We start from the raw sequence: 13,088 nt of genomic DNA on the forward strand, positions 1-13,088 counted from the left end.
CTGTGCCCCTAGGCTCCCATGGTGCTCTATGCTGGGCTTTAAAACCAGAAATATAGTAAATAGTTTTCCAACTGAAAATAGTTTTCCAGTTGTACATAATTTTCTAATTATAAGAAGGTTTTTATTGTTGGTGGGTGGGGAGGGTGGTGGAGGGGCTCTGTTGGTTGAGGGGGGAGGAGATTCTATCGGTCGATGGGGGAGAGATGGAGGTGGGTGTTGTTCCAGAAATAAAGGGTTTTTTTTTTCAAATATGAATGTCCTGAGAGTGGTGCTGGGGGTGGGCAGGGTTTTAAGGGGCATGTGGGTGGCAGGGCAGGTAGGCTGGAGCAGCAAGTGCATGAGGAGGCCACCCACACCACAGCAGGAACTCTAGAAAGGTAAGGGGCTCTTTCCCCTCCTGGTGCAGCCACTGCCAAGGGCGGGGGGGGGCTTATGATATATTTTACTGGACCAATTGGAACAGGTTTAAAAGTTACAGTGTAAACTGTAAAGCAGTTTTCGAAGTGTTTCACTTATTCACTTGTCTACCCTCTATGTCCAATTTAAAGTAAAAATCTTTCATAGATTTTTTTGTAACTTCTGGTGTCCAATGAGGCACATGTATGAGGACTTAGCTGCTCATTCTTTGGTTATTCAGCAGTTATCCTCACACCCACAGGCTCAGGAAAAGGAGAAATGTTATGTGATTAATGAAATTCAGGGTCTAACACTGAACAAAATGCAGGAAAGAAGACAAGACATAAGAGGTCTCAGCCATAAGCTTGCAGGGTGATAGACCACATCAGTTGCAGGGAGTGTGAGACCACATCTAAAGTGGCACAGCATCAGAGTGGTTAAGGGGTTTCATTATAGTTCCAGGTGAGCAAGTTCAAACCCCGCTCTGGATCTGCACTTAAACGTGTGCCTGTGATGCCAGGTGACCCAGAAGTAAATGGATCCTGTTCACTGGGCTTGGGGAGTCAAAGGCAGCCAGATGTGACATTAGGCATGTTTTTCCTCAATGCGTCTCAATATCACCTGTATCAGGCCACCTGCAAATGTTCTCCCTGCACATAGCTGAATATAGTATGGTCATGAGGTCATCACCACAATATTCAGTACAGTGAGTTATTGCCAATAATGCATATCATCTACAAACTAGCTTCACGACCAAAAATCGTGTGTACTTGCATCACAGATTGAACAATTTCTTTTGGACTGGACTGGACTGGCCTGTTTTTAGCAGATACTACTATATTTATTTGAATCTAAGACAAGGTATTTTCTCAAATTCAGCATGGGGGGGGGAAACCCTCATCTTAGATTCAAGTACAGGCCAGGCAAGCAGCTTCTGGGGCTCTGAACAGGGCCAGGGTGGTTCATGCAGCAAGTACAGGGTATATGGAGTGGGGCACGCAGTGCAGAAGGGAGCACAGGGAAAGGACACATGGTGCTGGGAGGAGCACAGGTAAAGGGGCATGTGGTGCTTGAGGGAGCACAGAGGAAGGGACACACATAGAGCAAGATGAGTGTAGGGAAAGGACATGGGGGAAGGGGGACATGGAGAAGGGGGAGCATGAGGAAGGGGTACACAGTGTAGCAGGAGCCTGGGGAAAAGCGCACAGAGCAGGGAGGAGAATGGGGAGCTGCTGCTGGTGCCATCACTACTGCCCAGTGCTCCATGCTCCTGGCAGAGACAGAGCCAGAGTAGCTGCAGAGGTAAAGTGGGTGGTGGGGGGGGGGGGAGAGCAGGGAAATAGGGCATGGAAAGGATGGGGACAAGAGGCAGAAGGAAGAAGGCATGAGGTGGGGAAGGTGACAGGGAACAGTGGCAAGGGGCCACTGCTTTCCCTGCAGCAGTGGTGGAGGGGGATGAATTTAAAAGGACCCTCCAATAACTAGTTTCTATACATGGAAAATTAAAACAAATTTATAAATTTCCATGTTGTGTAAGGATATGTTGTGTAAGGATATGCTCAGGCTGCAGAGGGCAAAGTTCATTCTCCATTTAGGGAGCTTGAGCTCTCGACTGCAGAGGGAAAGGGCAAGACCAGACCAGGCAGTTCAGGCCACCGCTTAATACAGCAACGAGAAGACTGCAGCATATATAAATCCAAACATTTATTTACTAAATACTGAACTTTGTTCCCTCAATGCACACGCTTTCCCCCTCCTTAACAATTTTATCCCCTGCCATTTTTGAGTCTTTTTCTTTTCTAGTTTTTTTAAGCTTATTTTCTTTATTAAATCTTTTCTTTCTGCCCTCTCCTCAACTGCTCTTCCTTGCTCCACCACTGTGAAGCCCTTGGTTTTCAGAATCAAAGAAGCCTCTCTTACTGCCTGTCGAGTCTTTCCCTAGTTTCTCACACTCATATTCCCTCCCATTCTCTTTACTGCCCTTCTTTCCTCTGCCTTGTTCATTCCCTCGTTTTTAATTTTTCACTCTCTTCTTCTCATCTACTCTTTCTATTTTTCCTCTTCTACTCTTCTTCCCACTGCAATCTTTATAAGACATGAAAAATTTGCCAATAACTTAAAATAAAAACCAACCCAACAATCAGGATCACTAGAGCAATCTGCCAGCAATCTGATAAACTTGAAATTATTTTCTACTACAGGAAAAGATCAAGCTTAATAACTGAATGGGCAGGCAGGAATTCACTAAAATCACATAAAAACCTTCCTAAGACTACAGGCTACCAGCAGATTTGGAAAAAGATCTTTCCTTGAAAATCAAGTTGACTTCTGTCACCATAGTTCTTCTTTCCTCCACAGCCTCCCTTTTCCACATGCAGAAAATGCTTGATAGGATCAGACATAAATGTCCATCCACTTGAGTACCCTGTCTCTGAAAGTGGCCATTACCTAAAAAGTGCTGTAGCAAGGTGGGGGGGGGGAGGGGAGGCGAGTGGGGTGACCACCCCAAGCACTGAAACAAACAGGGCACCAGCAGGCACTGCCCAGCCAGGGTGGGGTGTGGGACGGGGACGGAGCCGTGAGCAGCTCATTGTGGCGGAAGAGGTGCGGGGACAGGGGAAGGGCAGCTCCTACTGCTTCATGTACTCCTAGACAAGCATGGGGGGTGCCCCAAGGATCTGTGCACAGGGCGAGGGCAGGCTGCCACTGCAGGCTTTACCTCCGGTGCCAAACTTTGTTGCTACAGCACTTTATCTAAGGCCCCAAAAGGTGTCATAACTCTGTAGGCATATGTGCGGTAATCTGCCATCTTCATTAGCCTCAGCCTGGTTTCTAATAATTAAAGATTGGCTTTATATTCCTTTCAAAACTGTCGCCATCAACTAGGACAGTACTAGATATTATATACTTATTGCTATAATTATTCAGTCTCTCTTTTCACTGCATGGTGCCACAGGAAGCCTGTAGTTCAAGAACTGACAACAGTTTCATTCTCACTGGGCTGTCTGTTAGGAATGCCAGGCATCATGCCCAGAGCTGTTCCAGCAGCTCTACAGTAAAAGTTAGATGGAGAAAACTTGCTAGCCTGATGAACTATGGACATGCAGCCTTGGCTTCAGGAGCTTACAGGGACTTTCCTCTATGGTAAATATATAGGAGAGGTAGTTAGCCATGTTGGTCTGAAGTGAGACAGAAGGCAGGGTAGATTTGCATTTTTATGGGCTAACTAAATCATATATAGAGATATATAATTTATATAACACACACACACACGCACACACACACACACACACAACATCTAATATACAGAAGCAATACTTAAGGTACTTATCCTGAAAGCCTCATTCCTTATAAGCTTCTTATGAGCAATAAGCCACTATGCAATTTGGAATGTACAACGCTGCCATGCAGATGACCGAAAACTTATGAGCCAGGAGGAACAAACTCTATACAATGTATCCAATACCCATCTTAGTATACCTTAGTAGTATGGAAACATGGGCTCATAGTCCCTGAGAGTTTGATTTATTTGAAGGTAGTGTTGTAAAAATAATTGCACACAAAGATTCAATGTATAAAGAAAGTTAAAACTGTAAAGTCAGGCACTCAAAAGTTACAAAATGCCCATACAACTTTATCATCCTCTAATTACATGACTACAGGATATGATTTCCACTGAGAAAAACATAATCAAAAGAGTCAGAATACCAAAGTAGGACAATTTATAATGGCAACCAGATTTAATATCTGTCACAGGGCAAGCAACTGAATTAGACAGGTGATGAGCGCCCAGCATCGAGTATTAAAAATGCAATAGCCAGTGAATACACTAAGCTCCAAGTCAGAAGTGAACTATATGGATGCAATGTCTGATAACAAGATATCCAGGATGCCTTATCAGAAGTACCATCACAAGTACTTTTGAGAAGATTAAAGTCCTTCATAGAAATTGTTTTAAATGACCTGCTGAGTTATTACAAAAACAGACAGATTATCTTTCAGTGTTTAAAAGATAGGCTGCTACATCTCTTATCTCACTTGCAAATGGTGAACGCAGTAATTCTGCGCTGCACTGAACAGTCTACATTAAAAGGAACTAAAGTATAGAGACAGTCTTCAATTTGTTTATCAGTTCTTCTCTTAAGGAACAGTATCTGAAATGCCACTTTCCTGGCAGTAAGTAGTAATTACGCAATGTCACGGTAAGTATCATGCATGTGTGTAAAAGGACAAAACGGAGTAGCAGCTGTGCCTCTTGTGTTTGGAGCCGTGCCTACTAAAAAGCAATAAATCACTAGCAATTTACAGACTGACAGCATCTTTTATACATTTCTGAGATGTTAATAGCTTCTATCTAAAGTAAATAAAATGACCATTTAAATGACAAATTAGTTTATGAAGGTTTAATGCTAAATGTTACTGGGGAAATGGCACGCTGGTCTTTCATACAGATAAACACCTGGAAACACAAAAGCTAAACTGTAAAATGCACTTTGCAAGAGCTCTCACACTGACTCTGGGTGAATGACAAAGCTTCATCACTATTTTTTTAAAATTTCTGTCAAAAACAAAGTAAACAGGAAGCCTTAAAAAAGGAATAAAAGTCTTTAGCATACTCAAATGCATAACACGCAACACAAGGTAAATCTACTTCACATGCAAAGAAAATGAAAATGCTGCCATCAGAAAAATCTAATGAACTGTAATGTCGTAATAAATCACGTCAATGTGAGTCCTGGTGCTGATGCATCAATGGTGAAAGACATGCTGAATACCAGATCAGGCAGCCCTATATGTAGCAAGCATCAGGTGTCACACTAATATAAAAACCACATTAAGAAATAAATTTCACCTTTAAACCTGTTCATGTAGACATCAGCTAAAGCTTTTTCTTGGACAGATTTACCTTAGGGTATATTCTGATTGCTTTATATAGACAGGCAGACTATTCTAGTCTATGCCCTAGGGGGTTTTTGGGGGGAGGGGGGAGGAGAGAGGGACGTAGTGAAGGGGAAGCTGGGGTGGAAGGGAAGAAGAAAAGTCATTTTATACAGAGATAGTATTTAACAACCAAAAAATCTAGCCAGCCAGTTGTAGATCCTTTAGACAATTCAAGATGCCCTGTACTCTACACACACACACAAAAAAAAAGTAAAGATTTTGGTTGAATTGCTTGATTTCATTCATTCAACCCCAGCCAGCCCTTCAAGACAAGGCTTAGAAGGGGCAGATCCATTTTCCATGTCCCAGAATCCTGTGAAAGAAAAATGCCATGCAACTTGCAAATAGTTTTAAGCACTCCACTTCTGGATCTCTCTGAGTGAGAACCCACACTTAAGACCATTGCTTTAATGACAACATTTCAGCAAAAACTAGCATATAATTAGGAACCTACTGAAATAGCGATTTGACACTTTTTGCAGAAAACACTAAATCAGGTGTCTTCCATGAAAAATGGCAGGTCTCTGAGATTTTTGTGGGATCACCTGGAAAAACAAACAAACAACCAGCTTACTAGCAAGCAAAGAAAAGAGCGGGGAGCCCTGCAGCCTTGGAGCACATGGGGCAAGAGGGGGCTAATGAGAGGCTGACCCTGCGACTCGGGCTCAGTACAGGTGCCAGTCCAGGGCCAGCTGGGGAAGCAAAAGGGCTGCAGCACCACCTTTGAGGCAACTGGAGTCACGCTGCAGCTTGAGGAGGATGAAGAGCAAGAAGAAATCCTTCAAGGAAGCAAAATGCATTTCAGCTCTGGATCACGTAAGGCAGTATCCCCTTCAGGGACCTTGCAAGCAGATGGAGGAAAATTGCTCTGTACTACTTGCAACGTGACTCTGGATGTGACAAGGAAAAACAGTATAGGTCAATTGACACTTAAGAGTCTGAGGTGCACATGAAGTAAAAGGCTCCTGCAGAGGCTGAAGGTCAGAGGAAGAATCAAGCAAGCATGTCCTTGCTCTTTAAAAGGACCATGGAAAACAGTTTGGTAAGGCAAGCAGCGACATTTTCCCCTCATGGAGGCTTTCACAGCAGCAAACATCCCACCGGAGAAAACTGATCGCCCCAAGTTAAGAGACTACCTTATACAAATGTGCCAAATGCTGCATGTTTCTCATGTGCAAGGCTATCTCCAAGCAGTGATTACTTTGCACGTACATTCATAAAGTCTGCATTGGCAGTGTAGCAATCCATCTCCACTGTGGCTGATGGGAGTCCCCAACCCTCAAGACAACTATGTGCAGCACATTTTATTTGGGGAGCTGGACAGACTGGGACCTGCCTGTTTTTCAAACAGAGCTGGTCCACCTCATGTCTGTCAAGTTTTCTACTGTGGCTCAGGCCGTAGCGGAGGCTGTTGTCAACTACAGCTTAGAATTTAACAAGGTCTCAGCATTTCTGTCCGACAATGCCACGTATACGTGGAGGGGCGCGGGTTATAGCCGTGTTGGTCTAAGGATGTAGGCAGACAAGGTTCTTTGGGTGAATCTGACATCCGTTATTAGACCAACTTGAATAGTTAGAGAACAATTTTAAGCAAGCTTTCGGGTTTAAAAACCCTTTGTCAGGCTGACAAGAAAACCACTCTCTCTCCAATCTCTCCGTCCTGATCCTCAAAGGAAACTTACAAAACACCTCCCAGAGACGAGCCTACGAACTGCACTTCATCAGCCTCCTGGATACTAAAAATAATGGACTAAATATAGACACTGGATTTATGACACATTATAACCTGCCTGACATCCGACTCTCCAGGTACCTCTCCACTATCTAACTGCTACATTCATCCCCCTTTCCCCTCACACCAAGCCTGTCTCTCACCCACGACTCCTCAAGTTACATCTTCACTGACCGCCTGTCTTGCATGCAGCCCAGCCTCTGGCTTCTTTACTTCCCTTTCCATCCAGGAAGAGCGCACACCAACCGCAGAGACGTTCTCAGCCTGACAAAGGGCTTTTAAACCCAAAAGCTTGCTTAAAATTTTTTCCCAACTATTTAAGTTGGTCTAACAAAAGATGTCAGATTCACCCAAAGAACACTGTCTGCCTGTGTATATGTGGAAGACTTTTTCTGATGTGCCCCATGGAATGAAGCCCAATGTAGTTCGTGTCACCTGCAATGTGGACACTGCCTTTAGTAAATGACATCTGATGCAAGCAGTTCCCCAATGTGGATAGCCTGGTTTCCTCCTTCCAGACAGCCTTTAAGCACTTTCCAGGTACAGGGAGTCCCTTTCCAGTCAAAGTGGGGACCCACGTGATGGTCCCTGTCACCAGAGCCTGTGCTTACAAGGTGGGATTTGTGGTTCAATGTGGCCTGTTACCACAAGCCTATGCAGCACAAGCAGCAATGTGTGTCCAAGAAGCTAGAAAACCCACCTGGCACACACCGCACGCTTAAGTTACATGATCTCCTGGAACCACAAGACATTCAAGATCAAGTGAATTTTGTGGCAGATGGCAGAAATGCCAACTGGTTCATGGTTACGTGGTTTGAAGGCCGACAAACTGTGATTCACCATGCACACAACAAGCTGATGGATTTGATGAGTTGGGTCAAAGAAACGGCATCATAAGGACTATCAAGCTGTCATCATTAAAACCAGCAGAGAAGAGACCTGTTCTAGGCAATAGCTGTGAAGTTTAACCAATACTACAAGTACAGCCTGTCACTACCACAGCAGTTCAAACAACCAGTTGTCTCCTTCCTTAGTGCTGCTCACATTTTTGACCCCAAATCAGGTGCCTTTTCTGAGTTTTGACCCTCAGCTACCGAAATCGATCCCTGAATGGCAGAAAGAGCATGACAAGGAACATACTACTTACACAAGCTTTGTCAAAGAGTGCCAGATGCCTGTGACTGTGACCATGTTTTTGGAGTCTGTTTCTAATCAGCTTCTGCATCTGCCTGACCTGGCAAAACACTGTCTCACTATTTCAAGCAACGCAGTGGACACCGAGCGTGCAATCTCAGTTTATGGACACGTGTTTACCCCACAGAGACAGAGAATGTCAGTGGCAACTGCCAGGGGATGCTGCATGCTAGTGTTTAACAGCTAACATGAATTGCCTGTCTCAAGGTTAGCACTGCGCATTGCTAAAATCCTTTTTTTACAACTTTAATAATAAATTATGATGATGACATTAGTTACAATTCATGGTATGTATAGCTTTAATTTCATAAGACATTTCAGTTTAGAGTTTAATTGAATGCTTAGATTACTTAATAATGTGTCAATTAATGGCTTTGATAGGCTTATCAGGGTAATTATGATGCAGTGCCTGCCCCTCCACCAATCAGCAGTGAGGGGCAGCACCTCCAGGGCCCTTTGGCCAATTGACAGTGTTGGGGGGGCCCTGCACCACAAAAAGACTGAAAAAATGGCAGGTGGTGCTGCAATCCGGTCACAAATTTTGGACTCATCAGCCACAATATGAGTAGACTCCTACATATAATTAGTCTGCCCAGAGGGAAAGAGGAAGTTTAATCTCACTATATCATTCAATACTTGTATTGTAAACCTGTCAATACTCATGAAATATCAAATTAATTATGTTAGTCTGGAAATAATTTATAATTACTGTTTTCTAAAATGGCATTACCACATATTGGGCACCCTACTCCACATATGAAGGGTTAAAGCCTGAAGATTTCACTAAAAGAAATTTCTCACAGAGGTGATCAGTAACAGTTTTATTTCACTTCGATTTCACTAGCTACAGACTCTATTCACCAAAGCCTTTGCCACCCACACTTATAGAAAAGCAACAGCGTCAGAAGCCCATGGCAGGTCTTTTACTTGAGGTCCTAGCTTCTGCCTCTATAGAATTACATTGAATTCCACAAAGCAGCAAACTGGGTTTGCACTGGTTTTGTTTCTTTGCAATATATAGATGAAACTAAAAATCCTGGCAAGAGTTTGTTTTTTTTTTAAGATTTTTTCTGCTTGTTTTTCGAAGTGGCAATTCAGACATACAGTGCCCTTGCCCCCCACCCTATTACAGACATTATGAATAGCACCACATGTACTGCAGAAGTGAAATCCAGCAATCAAGAGGAGGAATTTTGTTTCTTTATTACCAGCTACTGAATTCAGAAGTCTAACACATTTGGGAGCAGTAGCAGATCTAGGAAAAGGAAAAAAAATCCTCCCCATTTTATATGATCTTTATAAACTCCAGGAGTACCAGTTTAAAAATATGGCATGCATTTGTAGCATCTGCATGTCAAAGGGCTTATGTTCACTATAACTATGATATTGTAACCAACTCATTGCCAGACATCCAGCCAGTTTCAAGGAAAGTTTTATTTCCTCAAAGCAGCATTTATGCCCTGGAAACTAGGTCTGTGTATTTACCTCTACCTATCTCAGTGTGCTTGCATGAATGTATTCTGGGAAACAAGACAAAAAAAAAGACAATTCTGACTCTTGCTTACATGTTTGTTCCAGATCTCCAAATGTATGCACATTGTGCTGCTTAAACGTGCTACCCCAGTGCAGAAGATTTTAGGAAGTAACACCCCACTTTTAACTAATATGAAAGTATCTAGCAGTATGTAGAAAAGTACTTTACTTTTTCTTAGGTGTGGTTACAGAAACGAGGCTCTAAGATCTTATCTGTTCACATAATTAAAGCGACAATAACTTTTTAGTCAAAACCACGGAATGCGTTGGTGGGTGTTACTAACTTACTTTTCTCCATTTTTCATGCACACTACTAAAGCTAGCATCACTGTAGATACCACGTGGGATTACTACTGATCTGGGAGGGAACTGTAAAAATTACAGATACACCCCACCACAAACCACCCTGCCCCAAAGCTGACCAACTCAGCTGGACGTATTATGATCTCTTACCATACACTCCTTTGTCCAATAGAAGTAAAAACTCATTCACTGCATTCCGCATCTCAGATTCAGTGAGATCTAGCAGAGAAACAACTTTGAAATCCAGCTGCCTTAGCAAGTTGGTCAATTCATATACATCTACCATTGGAGCCTTCAGCTGGGGGTGATTCCAGTAGCTCATATTTCCGATCAACAGTGCTACCTTGTCTATTGCTGAAAAGACAAAGAAAAAAATTATATATCCCTGGGTCAGATGCATACATATCTTCTTTTTTTAGCCTTAAATATTTGTACTAAGAGTTGAAATACACACACTCTTCAACTGAAAAAAAACAAACTCATTTTCCATCACTTGGGAAAACAAACAGAACTGGCAGCATGTCTCAAACAATCTCTTATCTCTGTGAACCCATGGAATATTTCCTTTCTATACAGTGGGTGAATCCACACATGCCATTAAGGTGACATGATAAACTCCGGCACACTGAATGCAGTGTCTACACATGTGCCAGGACCACAGCAGTTGAGCAGGAATGGAGCAACTTTGGGATGCCAGGGGGCCCCCAAGGGTTAGCCCCAGGCTGTGGGTGGTGGCATAGGGGCTGGCTGGAGCACAAGGGGGCTAAAGTGCAGGGCTAGGCAGCAGGCAGACCCAGAATTTAGCATCCTTGTGCCCCAACCAGCCCCTATCACCATGTGCACATAGTTAAGCAGTTGAGTACTCTGCTGTAAGATGGTACTGTCGGGGACTGTCCCCAACAGTACTATCTTGTGACAGTTAATTAATTTACAGCACCCTAATACAGGGGCATGTGTAGATGGTGACACCAAAATGGAGCGTATTCTGTAACTTGTGTCTGTGAAGCTCCCAGGCTGTTGCTGTTTTCAGAATGGAAGTGGGGAAAGGGAACAGAGGAAGTTTGGTCTGGGGGGAATTCAGCCAGCAGTGGAAGGTGGGGTGGGTGGATTGGAGCCCCCCTATCTTGGTCTGGGGAACCCCAAGAACAAGCTTCCTGGCTGAGAGCGGGGCGTGGCATTGCTATAAAGACTGGGCTGCAGGCTCACAGCAAGCAACTGGAATCCCCAACTCCCAGACACAACAGCGAACTTCTGTTAGGTCCAGGGGATGGTTGCAATTCATAGCACTTCCTGCAGCACAAGGAAGCATGTAGGACCATAGGACTGGAAGGCACCTCAAAGTCTTGCACCAAAGTCTTGTTCTATCCAGCCTCTGCTTATGAGTTGCACCCTTTTGCTTCCCCCAACGGTCCTCTGCTTATTTTCTTTTAAATGTTTTTTTCAGATTAACCCCACGCCCCCAAGGTTTTGAAGTTATATAGACTGGTAGAGAGCAGTCACCATCAATCTACCAGCAGAACACCCTGCACATTTTTGCAGGCTCCAAAGCAGAAGAGGAAGGGTTCCTTTGGGACTAAATTTCACAGAATCTGTTGAGCATATTTCTAAAACATAAATATCAAATTTTTAGATGCTAGAATAAGACAATCAAAGTGACATGCTCTGTGGGTATCTGCTCTAGATGTATAATATAACAATCATTTTCCCCAAAAGACAATATATTGTTTGTTACCTATAAATGGATCATTGCTTAGAGGAAATGTAATGAGTCAAGTTAAGGTATGACAGAAGCCATTGTAAAAACAAAAGTACATCATGATTTAAATTTCAGAGAAAGATACTTTTCAATTATGTTAGTCAGACAGAACAATATGACCAAGCTTTTGAAAGATTTGCAAAGCAATATCTGTATGTGACAAAAAATGGATTTTTCTTGAACACAGCCAAGTAACAAAGAACTCCTGTATCACAGAGCTGATTTCTCTCTTGCTTATGAGGATGGACAAAGAGAGAAATTCTGCATTGCTACCACACACAGGGCTGTTGTTTCCTCTTGTTTTTATTTAAGAATTAATCCTGCATTGTGCAGGGGGTTGGGCTATATGACTTGAGGTCCCTCTCAACCCTGTGACTCGACTTTCAAGTTTTCAACAGCATCCTGTTTAGATGTTTTTGTAGCATATTATATCCTTAAATAATACATATTTATAAACAGTATAATAATAATATAAAACAGGAGGAACTTGTTCTCCAGCTAAATGCAAATAACTACGATGTCATAGGGATAACAGAGACCTGGTAGGACTCCACCCATGACTGGACCACAGGTTTAGACAGCTATATCCTGTACAGGAGGGATCGAGTGGACAAAAGGGTTTGGGGTGTAGCTCTCTGTCAAGGAGAGCTACGCATCTCTACAAGCTGACAATCGGTGCCCAGGGTGGACAACTAGAGACCCTCTGGGTTAAAATCCGTGAGGAACACAGCACAGGGGATACAGACCCCCTACCCAGAGTCAAGACCTTGACGAGGAGTTCACCAGGGAATTGGCTGAGGCCGCACACTCCCAGTGTATGGTTGTCATAGGAGACTTTAACTACCCAGACATCTTGTGGGAGGAGCGCTTGGCCAAATCCAAGCAGTCGCAAAGCTTTCTTTCATGTGTGGAGGACCTCTATCTGACGCAGGAAGTCTACGGGCCGGCAAGAGGTAAAGCGCTGCTTGACCTCGTATTGCCAACCAGGGATGACCTGATCAGCGATCTAATGATCGAAAGGAAGCTGGGTGACGGTGACCATGAGTTGATCACCTTCACCATCTGTTGCAAAGCTGGCAAGTCAGTCAGTAATACAGAAGTCCTCGACTTTAGGAAAGCTGACTTTGACAAGCTAAGGAGGCTTGTCAGAGAGGTCCTAAAAGGCCACAACCCAATGGAGAGGGAAATTCAGAACGAGTGGTTGCTCCTCAAGGGAGCAATCCTGGATGCACA

General features: G+C 43.5%; 1 protein-coding gene across 2 annotated transcripts in view; it reads right to left on the minus strand.

Annotated features, from left to right (window-relative positions):
* MALT1 (MALT1 paracaspase) overlaps positions 1-13,088 on the minus strand; it is a 95,490-nt gene that overhangs the window by 27,176 nt on the left and 55,226 nt on the right. For both annotated transcript variants that reach the window (XM_019518164.1, XM_019518163.1), the window contains one exon: positions 10,250-10,453. In XM_019518164.1, the coding sequence (XP_019373709.1) occupies positions 10,250-10,453 (204 nt within the window). The remainder of the gene's footprint in view (positions 1-10,249; positions 10,454-13,088) is intronic.

This window comes from Gavialis gangeticus, unplaced genomic scaffold, assembly GCF_001723915.1.
Source record: "Gavialis gangeticus isolate Ggan-Ray unplaced genomic scaffold, GavGan_comp1, whole genome shotgun sequence".
Classification (NCBI taxonomy): domain Eukaryota; kingdom Metazoa; phylum Chordata; order Crocodylia; family Gavialidae; genus Gavialis; species Gavialis gangeticus.